A 15,519-nucleotide genomic window follows, 5' to 3' on the forward strand; every position below is an offset into this window, starting at 1 on the left:
AGAAAAGGTTGCCGTTTTCAGGAAAGTTTCTGACGAACCTCTTCCGTCACATATCTCACTCGACAAAAAAAAAAAAAAAAAAATGTTTCGGTAACAGTTGCGAAATTAGGGACTGATGTAAAGCATTCGTAACATTGCTACGAAGTTCGTAACGACTGTTAGTTCCGAAAGTTTTTCAGAACTTTCCATACGAACAAACTCTATTAAATTGTCCACTTGGTTCGCATCAAGAACGGTCCAAAAAAGGGTAAAACGATGTTCTGTTCATTCACAAATGAAATTGACCCACGCTCAAATCACAAAACACTCCTCAAACGCGCCAAATCCGCCGAACATGTGCACTCTTTTTGTCGTTGTGTCGTCTGGTGTGACCTATACACGTCAATTGTAAATTAGAGACTCAACGACTCTGTGTTCAGCCTAAAATGTGAACAAATGGTAAGATAAATAGATAACTTTTGAACTCAGGCGCCAAATATTGATATTATTCACTAGTTCAGGGCTTGTGAAAAACAAATGATATTTTTCACGAGTACGGTACGTTTTCTCTTTTATATTTATTCGTGTTTTTCTCGTTGCCATGTTCCCACCAATCACGTAGCTCCTTTTTCTGCCTTTAAAAGCACACACAACCCACAATTCCCCTATTCGCTCAGACGAAGGGCTAACGCTCGAAACGTCAGCTTTTATAGTCGTAACGGTGGCCAATTTACCATTTCAACTTTGTTGATATATTCAAATTATTTCTCTTTCATAGTTGTGTTTCCTTTTTAGCTTGAGTTTGAGCCTTCTGGGCCCCCGTGATGCTTTTTTCAGTTATGCCCCTGATTTTAAAAAAATTTCGATCGTTTACCACTGCCATCGTTGTCATGAAATTTCTAAGTTTAATTACGCCTTATGAACAACAAAATACTTCACTTTAAGCCTAAGATTAAAGCCTGGCGGATTCTAACTAGGAAGAGGATCTACACTAATCAAACTGTTAAAATAGAGGAAAAATCTTGATAAATTGCATCAGTTGGTGTGTTGAAAATTTTTTCTTCCTTTCACCAGATAAGTTTTTTGCTGAATTTCTTGCTCAACCAATGTCGCACCCGAAACACAATGAATAAAACAAGTTGAGTCAGTGGATGACCGACAAAGAAGAACCCAAGGACAGTTCCAATGCTCTGTGTTGGATTTCCGCTGTAGTCTAATTTTGAGTAAATATAAGGTTGACCTGAAGTGTTTGTACCTCCATCCGCCCAATAAACTACAGTAAACATGATGTAAACAATTGTAAAAAGCATTGGATAAATTACGTGAAATAAACGAATTGGAACGGTTCCCAGTAAAGTCTCGATCAAGATGAAAAGAGTATTTAGGATTTGAGTGGTAACTATTAATCCATCGACTTGAAAACCAGAGTAATCCCAGTTTGTTGCAGTTATGAGCAAGGCCGTATTAGCAGCAATATTGTATATAACCCATAATGCTTCATGATGACGAGACATAGGAAGCTCTTGCATAACTTCGAGCGGATTTACCGAAGCTTTCACCTCCTCTTGACTTCTACCTTTCTGTCGCGTGGAGTCTCGAGATTCTGATTTCGCACGTGTCTCTTCGCGCGACTTGTCGCGTGTATCAATGTCCGAAGAACGCGAAATTCCTGAGCGAGATCGCCTCAATGGAATTGGTTCTGGACTACCGATATCATATTCTCCCTGTCTGCATTCTCCTCTGTAGTACACCGCCGTTATTACAGTGGATAGTACGAAGTATGAAGTCACAAGCAAGAAGCTCCAGTTGGTGAGGTAAATGAACCATTTGAGGTTTCTGTTGGCTGGGTGAAAACCGCTGTAGATAGTCCAAGCGATGCAGTACAAAGCAACTATAAGGCGGTATGTGAATATCACAGGAATATCAAACCACTGAAACAGAGAGGAAAAGTTCCTTAAAGTTTGAAGGATTCACTGGACATGATAACTGTGATATACTGATACCTCTTATTAACCGAGTTCGAAGTCCGTACTGTAAGTTAAGGACAGGGCTTTTTCTGCTCGGATCTATGGCCCAAGGGCGAAGCGCGAGGGAGATACTAAATCTGAGCGCAAAAAACAAGCTTCCGTAACTTATAACAAGTACCCAGAAAGAGAGGTTAGTAAGATATTGTATTTATCATATCTCTAGGGTCAAATAGAGGAAAAAGATTTCAATTCAAACAAACTGTTGAGTTTAACGGGCAGTACAGTGATATATGGCCCGCTAATTTGACCAATCATAGTGCAGGTACCAACTGAGATATACAGTAAAAACCCGCAAGTAATAACCTACATTTTAAGGAGTTAGCCTAAACAGGTTCTTATACAAATGGTACTTAACAAAATTTTAGGCTATTTAGGTTCTTAAAACAGGTTCTTATTCTTGGAGAAAAACACACCTGCATAACAAGTTGGTACTTGTCCTATATTTTGTAACTACATATTTTGCACTCATTTTTCTTAAGAAAATCATGTTTTACATCAATGGCAATCTGGTTTTTCTTCGATTATGATTACAGTAAATAATTTCAGTGTACCTGTAATATACTATATGATTTTAGAAAATAAGAACCTATTTTAATTTTCTTAGGCTGAATACGTTCTTGTTTATAGGGGGTATAAATGGAAAATTTTAGGCTAACAGGTTCTTAATTTTTAGGTTCTTACTTGCGGGTTTTTACTGTATGTATAAAAAAATTGTTTAAGAAAGGTTTACTTATATGCGGCAAAGATGACACATACAACTTTAAACTTAAGTGTTTGGTATGTCGGTCTGAAATAAGCTACACAAACCAGACGAGCTTGCAGTGGGTAATTCCAATAAAAAAAATCACATCAGGCCCCGGTTGTTCGAAGGGTGGATAGCGCAATACGTTTTGGTAACACTTATCCACTGAAGAGCGATTCATCTGTTGGCTAGCGTTATCTGCTCTTTGAACAACCGGGGCCTTCTGATATAGATATATATCTATATTTATAGCTTCCATAAGAATCTGTCATCTCTAAAGCGTGCGAGTCCCTATTCCCCTCGGGTGTTTTGTTACTGATCTGTCAAATTACGGAGTCCCAAGTATTAAACCGTGAGACAAATTCGGTGAAGTTGGTTACGGTAACCAACATTTGGTAATATTAATATAAGGCCAAATGCAAATTTGACGTAAGACATTTTGGGCTTTAACATACACGATTAAAGTATTTCATGATTTTTTAAAACATCAAAAATTTGTTTTCGTCACAATTATATGGATTTGTCACCCTATGTGAGCTTCTGGTACCAGTAATTCTTTCACTCTTCAGAGCCACGATTATTAGGACTGTGCTTTGTTGCTTTTCGTTGTAAACTAGGTTCCAAAGAAATATTTTGGACTGTAAATTAGCTATTTTTTAAATCTTGCTACTTTCAGAAAAGTTTTAAAACATTTTGGATGTTTGTCTTCCAAACGCAATTAAAAGTGCATATTTATACTTAAAACTTCCGGAAATATAGTGCTGAAGCCGTAAATCCAGCGAAGCGTTGCAGGTTCTTTCTTTTCTAATGGTTTAATTAAAAGGCGAATAATTCCGGGTCGAGTGTGTGGTGGTCTTAAGTACAATCAACAAGGAAAATTGTACGAAATTGTCGACAAAGAAAATCAGTAAAACCTCCCTTAACACGTCAATGTTCGATCTCCTCAGACGATCATTTCAGAAACTACTCCACTGCAACTGATAGGAGTCAATTCAAAATGTACAAATTAGAATCGTGACTGTCGATCAGATAAAATAATCTAAAGCTGTCTTAAGTACAAAATACGAGACCCAGGCGATATATGTAGTATCCTGCAATTTTGGACCCAAAATTGTGTTTAAAAATGCACACGGGGCTTGTTTTTTTCTTTCTTTAAATATTAAGATCTACCGTTTTCAAAAATTTCTCTCGGAAAAAGAAAAAATGTTATGCAAGCGATGTTATTTGCACTATCCGTCTTGTTTCAGACGATCGAAGGAATCTTTTCGAATAACAAACAGTTAACCGCTACGAGCGTTAGTCCGATGTTTCACATAGTTAAATGAAGGTGCTCAAAGATTCTTTACTTTACTATCTGAGTAGAATGTACTTATCGACAAAGATACAGAGTAACAAGAAACAGTCGATTGCTGCTCATGCAAATACGCGAACAATGGCGACATTTACTGATACTCGAAGTTGATGACATTTCTTACCGGGGACTCGGCAAAATCGCCGGAGTTAGAGTAGAATAAACGGAATCGTACAAGTTGAAATTCTTCCTTCAGATCTTGAAGCTCCGTTCTCCACATTTCCTCAAGTAAATGAGACTAGCAAAGTAAGAGAAGCGAGCTTGTTTCAAGCCAATGGGCACATGTCTTAATTCAATGGCGTTACACTGGACACAAACAATTCCGCAATGTTATGTTGATTTGCCTAACAATGAAAATGGCATCTACAGGGTGACTCATCTGTGACCACGTGCTTTAAACAGCGGCACGCCAAGTGATGGCTTTACGTCATTCCCATGTTGTTCCACTCAACATCGACTGACTTCTTGCATAGTTCACAAACAAGTTCTCATCTGTTGTTTTCCACTGTCGACATCGAGTTTGATTGAATTATCAGTAATCACAAGTCAGTAAGAATTCAAAATAGAGTTCAAACAGGGGATAAAAAACCAAAGGTCGTAAGAAAACCAACGACACGGAAATTGAATTTCAGCTTCGAAAGCCCTCTTATGAATAAACAAGCCGACAAATTGACAGGAGGTTTAAAAATATTGGGCTACCATGGAAGTATCAACATCAGAGGACGTGTTCACCGGACTTCGCAGGAGGCCGGAGTGCGTCTCCAGCTTAGTAAACTGAGATAATCTTAGACTGAACTGATGAGAGGGAACAAGTAGACGCGCTAGTTAACAGGAAAGCAATCTTTATTATTTATCCACCTCTTATTCGTACAAAATATTCAACGATATTGAAAGACAAGAATATAAATAAATAGTTCAAGAAAACCGTAAAATGGGCCCATATTACCTGCTTGGGATTGGGAGTTTCTTGTGCAACAAACACAATTGGCTTTTTTTCCCTGCTCTTGAAGTAAACAAGTCATTCTTGATTCTTAAGAAAACGAAGTTTTTTTGCAATGTGATAAATCCTATACTGACGAAGCTTGATCGGTCAAGATGGCTATATATTCACCTGATTTTTTTTTTTTTTTTCATTTTCTTGGATCTCGACTTTGTCTCGGTCCATAAATGTGCAAAACAAAAAAAGGAACTCGGCCGATATCCAGCCATCTAGACCTCACGCTCAGTCACTGACGCATATATCATGCGAGAGCCGAATTCGATAATTGTTTCTTTAAACATCATTTAAACGCTGCTCTCTGAGTTTGCAAAAGTTTTTAAAAGAACATTACACGGAAAAGGGCTTTGAAACTAGACAGACTTTGAACTCGAGATGATAAATGTAATACCCCCCTCAAATATTGCATTATCATTTCAACTTCACTCGCTATTGACTATCGATTGAATGCTCTTGAGAAATCGGGTTTTTCATAGTAAGTATAATAATGTATATTACTGGCGGCTTCCGTATAGAGTTTCAAAAGCTGGCGTGTTGAGCGTTAACTCTTCGCCAACTGGCTCTGACAGAGGGGCTTATGCTCGAGAGGTTAACTTTAAAAACTCTTCACGGAGGCAAATTTACATTATCGCCTCAGTTAATAAAATTTTGTATCTCGTAATATACCCCACCATTTCTTTGGAGACTTACCCTTTATTCATATTTACAAAGTCAGTTTGTCGAATAAGGAGAGACAATTTTACATGCATCTCAGAGTTAATCTGTTACAAGTGTACAACATCACTACTTGGGGAGATATAATATATCATAAACAATACCTGAAATTAAGTTTTTTTTATCATATTCTTCAAACATTTAATGGTACTACAACGTGACTAAAATTAATAATATTGTAAGCAAGTCAAAGTAAATCCTTCTGCGACAATTAACAAATGGTAAACACCACAGCGTACACTATTGAGTTATGGATGCACGCGAGAGGTTGCTAAGCACGAAAGAAGCGTAAGAGTCGCTCGGGGCGATAGCCGAGAGCGACTCTAGCTTCTTGAGTGCTTAGCAAACCTCCCAAGTGCATCCATAACTCAATAGTGTACGCTGTGGTGTTTACCATTTGTTTAATAACATAACATTGATACACTGCAGCTAAAGAGTTCCCTTTTATTTAACAAATCTTACGCGACCAGTAAAAAACAAGCGCGCGCGTAAAAATAGTCTTTGCATTTGCTCACGTCAGCAGCGTACACCCATGGGCAAATGGGGGACGCTAAATTGACCAATCAGAGCGCGCGCTTTACTTTGGTTGTGTTATAATTATATTTTCTTGCCACATTTCAAGCCTAGAAAGCAGCGTAGTTTGTACAAACCGAAAAGAAGACTCTGAACCAAAGGCTGCCCGACCAGAAGAAAGCCGAGCACAAGACCAATAGAAAAACCCGGGCTCTTGTCGTAATCTATGTAGGAGTAGATGTACGGCTCACCACGAGCGTTAGTCGCATCAACTGCCCAAAAAATAACAGTTGTCAACAGATAACAAACACCCAAGACCAGTGGATAGAAAACATGAAGAATTCTGACCGGAAGGGTACTCAGCATTAGGTCTGCAACAATCACAACACTGTTTATAAGATGGGTACTCACATCCAGACCACTGGTTGTGCCGCCAAAAAGTAGTGTCCAGTATAAAAGGGTCACAAAAATGGCAGTATTGGCAGCAATGTTGAAAACGACCCATAATCCCTTGTGATACCACGACATGTTCATTGCGGATTGATCGACTCTATCGCCCAGGCCTTCTTCCCCCTCTGCGTCACTGTCACGATTGCCAGTAGCCTTCATTTGCAAGTCCACTTGGTTGTTTGTGATTCCAAAGTGATTCAGAACGCTGACCACAGAAGCCCACAGGAAATACAACGTCACAAAGGTAAAACCCCAGTTTGTCAAGTAGATGAACCATTTTTCCGCGCCATTAGCGGGATGGAAACCGCTATATATTATCCAACCCAGGCAATAAGCGAAAAAAATACAGCGATATGCGGTCACCAGGGCAGCTGGAAACCACTAAAGAAAAGATCAGGGGAATATGTGAATTGATTAACATACATATCATTTACATCAGTACCCAACGAGATGTAGCCTACGTGTAGCCGTACCATCCCCTCCCCCCCTTAAGGAGAAACGAAAGGGAAGGAACGTCTGCGAAAATACATCCAAGTTTATTAGATGAATCGAACGAAGAAAAACAGCTAAACGACCAGGAAATTTCTTCATTTATTGAAGAAAAAAGAAACAGCAACGCGACAACGCGCCAATTCTGTTCCGCTTCGCATACTTCTGTCACGCACTACCGTGTGTTGGATAATAAATAACTTATTAGACGTTTTGTTGTGTAGTATCGCTGAATATTTTTACTCGTTAATTGTATTTTGACTCGCCCTACGGGCTCGTCAAAACACGGCACAATTCGTAAAAATACTCAGCGATACTACACAACAAAACGTCTAATAAGATATATATATTCACCGAACCTGAGACGAATAATTGTTTAAGTATAATTTCAGAGCTGAACAACAGAGAAATTTCTAGAATCATAACATTTTAGTAACATTTATTAACATTTTATTTTAACGTTTTATATAAACCGCGTGGAGCGGTTTATATAGCGTCATATAAGGAACCGCTCGACCAATCAGGTTGCTGGAAACTCTTTGCTCAGCTCTGAAATTATACCAAAGTCTAATATTGCCACAGGTTGACAAACATTATTGAGATAGTTCAAGTTCTTAATGGAGAAAATGCTCAAGAATATATCCGCTACTAATCTACAGTAAAGAGCTCACGAGAACTTGAAATTGAAAGATCACTTATGTTAACGCTACTTGCTTGAAAGAATTTAAGTAAACGAGATGCGAAGTAGAGTCGACGTGAAGATAGAACACACATAACGCTACGTTGCGCTCCGTCCGCTCCCAGATTTTCATCCGTTACTCCAAAATATCAACAACAACTTCACTCGGCCAAGTGATTTAATGAAACAATTAAATTATTTACTTTAACTTTTAGCGTCAAAGTTAACAATCGCCTCATTGCACACACGAAAACAATACGAATATCAACTGCTGTGGGAAGACGGACACTGAGTGGAAGAAGATGGCATTAACACAAATAAATCTCGCTGATGGAAATTTATAATATGGCAAATACGAAAGTTAAAGGTCAATGATTGTCAGCTGAAACCTTAAGTCAACCCTTTGACACTTCCTCGCTGGTTATTTATTCATATTCTTACAACTTCAGTATCTATGAAATAACTTAAATCTGTACTCACCAGTGATCCGATGAAATCTTTGGCGTCAGAATGATGTAATTTGACTTGAGACAAACGAAACTCTTCACGGCACATGATGGACAGTTAGTTAGCAACGACTAAATACGATTCAAGCATTCACCAACTGAAAGGTTTTTCTGTTCGTAAACAAACTTCAGTTGTCGCCACGGGCGGCACAAGCGTACTGTGTTTGATTTGGGGGTCTAAATGTCATTCACGGGAACACCTGATTTTAAGGGGTAAGGACACAAGATAGACCCATGGTCCGTGGACCCCCACTTTGAACCCGGTCCATGGACCCCTTTTCGTGGACCCCATATAAAAATATGATATTTTTTGTTTCGCAAGTTTTTATTTGCTTTGCAAGTACTTACTACAATTTGGATCATACCGGCTACATCCGATCCGATAAAACCAAATACCGTCTTTCCCACAGCGAAGACGACGCATGATTTTCGTGCCAGAAATTCGAGTCATTTCGTTCACACGCTACTCTATTTTTGCAACCAAAAAACAACAAAGAATCTAAGAAACTAAAGCTTAATCAAACAACTTATTTTCAATGAGAAAATCATAGGTGCATATTAAGTTTTTACTCTAAAATCAAGATGAAAGACAAAAATCGCTAAATCTTCACGCAAGTGTGCAAATCGGATCAGATTTCAAAGTGAATATGCAAATTTGGCCCTGCGTGAAGAGATCTCATGTTACATGGAACTTTTCAATGAGGAGGAAGATGAAGGGAGCAAGAAATATTTCAGGACGAAAGCTTTCTTCAAAACTGTTCTTGATTCGCTTTCATTAGCGAAAAACGTTCATGTACAAAGCGTACGCAGAGGAATTCATTGTGGTTATATTGTCGGATCGGATGCAGCCGGTATGATCCAAATTGTATTAGTACTTGCGAAACAAAATATATCCTATTTTTATATGGGGTCCACGAAAAGGGGTCCATGGACCAGGGTTCCATGTTTTGTCCTTACCCGATTTTAAGCATAAGCGTGGGCCGTCGAAAAAAGGCAAAATTATAAAAAAAAATCAGAAAAATCAAAAATAACAATAAAAGCGAGGAATATAACGTATAAAATCTCCTTATCTTTTTTCCACTTTGTTGCCAATGGTCCTTTCAACGCTGTTTTGGTGCTACCAGACTGGTAGCACCACACACGTTACAAAGAAAGTTGCTAAAACAGCGTTAAAAGGACCTTTGGTGACAAAGCAGCTACGGAAAAAAGGTAAGGAGACTTCATACTATATATTCCTAACTTTCATTACCCTTTTCATTTTTTTCTGAAATTCTTTTATGATTTTTCCATTTTTTAACGGACCACGTTTACGCTTGGGTATTCCCGTTAATGACCTTTAGACCCCGGAATCACTTGGGCCGCCTTTGTTGTCAACTATAAGCTTACCAAAAAGGGTTATTTGACGTCATTACGCCAGTTGCGCAATTCCGGTTCCAACCCGGTATCTTCATCGTTTTCAGAGTACAGACAGTCCCTCATCCGTCGCACGAGTCAAAAATAGTTCAACGAAAAAATTGCCTGTAGAGCAGGCGTAATTTGGGTGAGCGAGTGCTCAATATTTTCTCAGAAAAATATGGCCGCCATCTTTGATTTTAAGGGGAGCGGATGGCTAGGGAGAGAAAAAAATTTGTACTAAGGGGGTGACTGACAGTCAAAAGTAAGGAGAAAGGCCGGGGTGGAGGAGTGGATATTATTCTTCTCGCCCATTCCCGCCCCTCTCCCCCTAAGGTCGACTCTGACACAAAATTAAACGTGACCGGTTAGGTAAACGATCTCGTGCTTCTTTAACAATAGAGACCTTAAGATACAGACGTTAGGGGCCTTAAGAAACCATGACGGCGACAGCAACGAGGACGTGGAAAACAAGAGATCTAATTGGAAGAACAGTAGCTCAGCACGTGCGTTTTTAAACTTTGTACATTTCATAGCCGCCCTATGCAAAACAACAACATGAAATCGCCAAAATTTGCGTCGTCTGCAAACCGAAACGGCGACGGCAAAATATTTTAATTTCCATTTGGAACTCAACTGCTACTTTATACGTCACGCGGAAGTTGAGCTGTGGCGGTATATGAGACAGTAAGCTCCTTCAGCCATTTTTTAAATTCTAACTAAGAGTAGAAATTCATTTTTTAATCGAAGTCTTCCTTGGCGTCGCCGTGGTGGTTTCTTAAGGTCTCTGTTTTTGGGAAATGTTCAGCAGGCCACCGTGGACAATAATCCCACTCTTGTACGTTGGATCAGCGATGATCTGATCGGCCCAAAATAACGAATATGAAATATAAATATAGAGGCAAGACCGATACAACGTAGATAAGTAAATTTTAAGACGGAGCACTATATTTCGGCTGGCCAAAAGAAGAAGAAGGCTGGTTTGGCCAGCCGAAATATAGTGCTCCGTCTTAAAATTTACCTATCTACGTTGTATCGGTCTTGCCTCTGTTTTTGGGGCGACGGCGACGTGGAGACCGATTAAGATTGGGGCGAGATTGACTGCGCATGCGGCCCCGCCGTCGCCCTCACGTCGACGACGTGAGATCAGTGAGCTTGCCGTCGTGGTGAAAACGTGAGTTGATCTTGTTTGTTTTATTTAATATACTGCCAATTTTGTCACTTGTATTAAAGTGATTGCATTATCACATTTCGCACAAATCATCACACGATGTCTCGGCCAGCTCAGGAGACCTTTTGTTTTTCTCTTTAGGTTAAAATGACCGAGGTAACACAGTGAAGTCCAAATCGTCGAGGTAAGTTTGGGCACGTACGCATACAGTACTTAAATTCTTAACATAAAAGGGAATTTTTGCTTGCTGCCATTCTCTTTATCAGTTCGTAGATGCACCTCGAAAACGTACACCTCAGATCTATGGAGATTTTCATTTGGAAAATTAGGGCTTTTAGACGGAAATATATCCTACAAAACCAAGAACTCTTCATCGCTAAGAAGATTAGCGTCGTAGCAAAGGCCGAGAAGGTGGCGGAATTCTTCAAACGTAACCATGCTACGACAAAAAAGCCTCAATTTATAAAGCGAAACTCGACGAACTTCGAGGAAGTCGCAAAGGCCGGCCGTCATCAGAATCTTAACAACTTCTATTATGGCGCGAAAACGGCAACCTCTGACCCAGTTTACCTGGGTTGTCACGTCGCCGTCGCCCCGAAAACGTCTGTATCTTAAGCTCCCTAATTAGGGACCTTAAGCAACCACGACGGCGACGGCAACGAGGACGTGGAAAAACAAGAGATCTAATTGGCAGAACAATAGCTCAGCATGTGCATTTTGAAACTTTGTACATTTCTTAGCCGTCCTATGCAAAACAACAACGTGAAATCACCAAAATTTGCGTCGTCTGCGAGCCAAAACCGCGACGGCAAATATTTTAATTTCCATTTGGAACTCAACGCTACTTTTATACGTCATACTGAAGTTGAGCTGTAGTGCCGTATGAGACGGTAAGCTCATACAGCTATTTTTGAAATTCTAACTAAGAGTAGAAATTCATATTTTAATCGAAGTCTTCCTTGGCGTTACCGTCCTGACTGCTTAAGGTCCTTAATATTCCACGAGCGCGCGTTGGATATGAGATGATAGATAGCCAACAAGCGCGAGTGGAATAATTAAAAACGTTAAATTAAATTATTAAATTTTAATAAATTTTTAGCTCTCACATACGCTTACCATATTTGTAGATTATGGTATATTGGCTGATATACCATAATGGCTAAGCCAATAAAAAGTCTTGAATTGCGTTATCCAATGATCTAGTTTTTAATAATTAACAATTATTCCACGAGCGCGCGTTGGATATGAGATGATAGATAGCCAACGAGGCGCGTAGCGCCGAGTTGGCTATAAACATTTCATATCCAACAAGTGCGAGTGGAATAATGGTTTTATTAAAAAAACAGCCCCAAGATATTAGACAAATCTTCTCGACTTTATTTTGTAAGAAGAAACCGGATGTTACAATGTACAGATTGTCGCGTTCTCGATGCCGCAAACACGTGGTGTTGTGCACCGGAGTTCGCCAGTATAGCCACAGTGTTGAACTTTAGACAAGTAGCAGCATCAAACTCTTTATTCACTTAAGCTGGCAGTCTTTGTACAGCACAGGCGATAAAAACTATGGAACGGATACATGAAGGTTCGATATAAGGAAAACCGAAAGGCTACGAATAAACGAATAGGGCAAAACTAGAAATGATAAAAATGAGGAATATTACAAGCGTAACTTACATCGGATCTTGACTCCGGGGTAGAGAACTCCTAAACTCCGTTCGGCTCCGAAATGGTTTCACTACAATGACTCCTCGCAACTGAACTACGTGCTAATAGAAGGCGAATTTAGTTCTTACACTTTGACGTAGGGGAAATAGAAGTGAACAATGCTTTGTGTAGCTAGCTTCGAGCGGATATTCACTAGTCACGGAATAGAAATCAAACAAAGCGCGCTAACAAATTTAATAGGTCATTGAAAGTTTCTTAGTGTCTTTGTGCTATAAAACGGGAGACTTACATAAGTAAAAAGATTAGAGTTCATATCCGTAAACGTGACACAGATATTAGATTATGGTATATTGGCTCATATACCACAATGGCTAAGCCAATAAAAATTCTTAAATTGCATTATCCAATGATCCAGCTTTTAATAATTAACATTAACTCGCCCTGATAAGACGCCTGCAGTGCAGGCTACAAAAAAAAATTTAAAAAATTGATGTTAGCATACCGCTTGGAACTGTGGGAGAGTGTGCCTCACTCCCAGGGTTCCACGTGGTGCGTTACTATTGCCAAAATGAGAGGATCTTACTCGATACTCTGCCCTTTTCAGAATGAAGCACGAAGAAACTTATAAGCTCAAATTTTGCGAAGCTTGAAGTGAAAAAGTTCTAAAACACGGGTGAAACTTAAAGAAAAAAATCTTCAAATTGTAAGATGCACCGAATCGAAATATGGCGTCCAATTTGAATTGCCATTGTTCTGGACTTACTAGCCTCTCACACATGTGATAATCCTTTTATGTTTCCACGAGGCTAGTAAGTCCAAAACAATGGTAATTCAAATTGGACGCCATATTTCGATTCGGTGAAAATTGCGCATCAAATGAAACTATGATACTAGCTTACTCAAAGCACGGTTGCCCAGCTTGTTTCTGTTTCATCAAGCAGAATCCTTCAACTCATTTTAGGTCGGTCAAACGTCGGTGATGCACAAGGGGATCTATGGCAAGCCAAAGCGGACAAAAGCGCTTCGAGTTTGACACGCGATAGTTGAGTTGTATACACGATAGTCCAAAAGACCCTACGATACTCGAGAATAACTCTATTTGGTAGTCGGAATGAATGAACAACAATTGAGATTTATAAGTCTGAACTTTATACCGCAGTCGAGATTTTATATACGATGGTCGAGGTTTTATATACAATGGTCGAGATTTTATATACGATGGTCGAGATTTCCGACTGTAATTTTGGTCAGCTCCTCTGTTTTGCACCATAAAACGTGCCACATCTACATTTTCTACACCGTGATCGCCTCTTACCCGAGATGGCAGGCCAAACTCCTGAACACCATCTTGAAAATACTGCAGCACCGTTTCAGCTCTGTTATTTGAGCAGCAATGCAGATAAATAACTACTCGACCGAAGCCATCTATGCAGCCGTGAATGACAAACCTCTGGGATATCAACTTGTGATTAGAATCAATCATGCCACAGATGGTTTGGACACTGAACATTATACACACGGCGGCAGATTGCATATCTTTTCCGTATGCTTCTCCCTACTGGATCTACTCGGCAAAGACTTTCTCTTATTCTCGTTCTTTGAACGTGGATTTTCGGCCTTCCCTTTAAACTACCTCTGACATAGGATTCTCCACTATAGGGCGTCAATTGCAGGATTTCTAAGACTTGTTTATCAAGATCAATGTCACTTGTGTCCGAGAAGTTTGCCTGAATCCCATACTCAGTTCGTCTCCTCAGCAGAGTTTTTTCTGATATGCCAAGAAATGCTGCAATGGCCTTCCTATTCACACCTGTATCTCTCAACTGTTCAATTTGCACTTTCGCTATGTTGAAGGCAGGTCTCCCACCTGTGCTTGGCAACATGGAAGGAACGTTGCTTAAAGTGCCTGGTGGAGATGCTTCCACGACTTCAGATAGCTTTAAAACCCATGTTTCCAAGGCTCGTAGCAAGTCTGAAAGTGTGTTTGACAGACTATTATGATTAGGGACAACGGATGCAGAATGTTGGGCTGAATTAGTTGTCCCCAACTCTTCGTTTTCAGACACAGCCACAGCCATGGCCACGACTATAGTAGCATAGTTTTCCAGTTTGCTTTTACAGTGTTCTGCACCAACTGAGTCTTTATTCCGATATGATCGCGCGCTGTAATCAAACAGGCTTTTAATACTCAAAACAAAACCTCGCAGTTCTTCGACATCCGCCATTATGGAAATCAACCTCGTGTTTTATAGGAAAAAATGTCCACCTAACATGAATCGTTGAACGTGTCTATCTACAGCCGCTGACCAAAATTACAGTCGGAAATCTCGACCATCGTATATAAAATCTCGACTGCGGTATAAAGTTTAGAATATTCTCGATTATTGCTAATAATTCTCGACTACCGCTTATAAATCTCAATTGTTGTTCATTTATTCCGACTACCAAATAGAGTTATTCTCGAGTATCGTATAGTCTATTGGACTATCGTGTATACAACTCAACTATCGCGTGTCAAACTCGATACGCTTTTGTCCGCTTTGGCTTGCCATAGGGATCAATTGTGGCTGGTTGCAAGCCAATTTAATGCACAATATTCCAAAGGAAAACATAAGAAACAACTGTTGTCTCACAAATTAAGCAAACGAAAATTGAATGTCCACATAAACCTGTAAAGGGAAATAAAAGCAGGAAAGAGGATAACCCGAGAAATTTTCAAACAAAAAGCTTATCCAAGCACGGGTATCCTCTTGACTTACCATTCTGTTTTGTGTTTTACCAAAACAGCTATACGCGATCAACTAGCTCGTGTAGTTATAACTAACGTGAGGTAATTTGGTTTTA

The 15,519-nt window shown here is 39.6% G+C and overlaps 2 protein-coding genes across 2 annotated transcripts; both read right to left on the reverse strand.

Moving 5' to 3' along the window:
* Positions 1 to 864: 864 nt before the first annotated feature.
* On the reverse strand, positions 865 to 4,721 carry LOC111325121 (uncharacterized). Its single transcript, XM_022928856.2, has 2 exons — positions 4,224 to 4,721; positions 865 to 1,910 (listed from the first exon to the last, which is right to left on the reverse strand). Exons 1-2 carry the CDS (start codon positions 4,317 to 4,319, stop codon positions 1,047 to 1,049), a joined length of 960 nt encoding a protein of 319 aa, XP_022784591.2. The 5' UTR covers positions 4,320 to 4,721; the 3' UTR covers positions 865 to 1,046.
* A 203-nt stretch (positions 4,722 to 4,924) lies between these two features.
* On the reverse strand, positions 4,925 to 8,734 carry LOC111325127 (protein rolling stone-like). The gene is made up of 2 exons (XM_022928863.2): positions 8,422 to 8,734; positions 4,925 to 7,154 (listed from the first exon to the last, which is right to left on the reverse strand). Exons 1-2 carry the CDS (start codon positions 8,494 to 8,496, stop codon positions 6,408 to 6,410), a joined length of 822 nt encoding a protein of 273 aa, XP_022784598.2. The 5' UTR covers positions 8,497 to 8,734; the 3' UTR covers positions 4,925 to 6,407.
* Between the last annotated feature and the right edge of the window lie 6,785 nt (positions 8,735 to 15,519).

The sequence above is a fragment of the Stylophora pistillata genome, chromosome 5 (assembly GCF_964205215.1).
Source record: "Stylophora pistillata chromosome 5, jaStyPist1.2, whole genome shotgun sequence".
Lineage (NCBI taxonomy): Eukaryota > Metazoa > Cnidaria > Anthozoa > Scleractinia > Pocilloporidae > Stylophora > Stylophora pistillata.

Excerpts from the sequence above, each read along its gene's own strand:
- LOC111325121 (XM_022928856.2), bottom strand. The coding sequence starts at position 4,319 with ATGTGGAGAACGGAGCTTCAAGATCTGAAGGAAGAATTTCAACTTGTA. Across the intron at positions 1,911-4,223 it reads GCGATTTTGCCGAGTCCCCG|TGGTTTGATATTCCTGTGAT; the intron begins GTAAGAAATGTC and ends TCTCTGTTTCAG.
- LOC111325127 (XM_022928863.2), bottom strand. The coding sequence starts at position 8,496 with ATGTGCCGTGAAGAGTTTCGTTTGTCTCAAGTCAAATTACATCATTCT. Across the intron at positions 7,155-8,421 it reads AAGATTTCATCGGATCACTG|TGGTTTCCAGCTGCCCTGGT; the intron begins GTGAGTACAGAT and ends TCTTTTCTTTAG.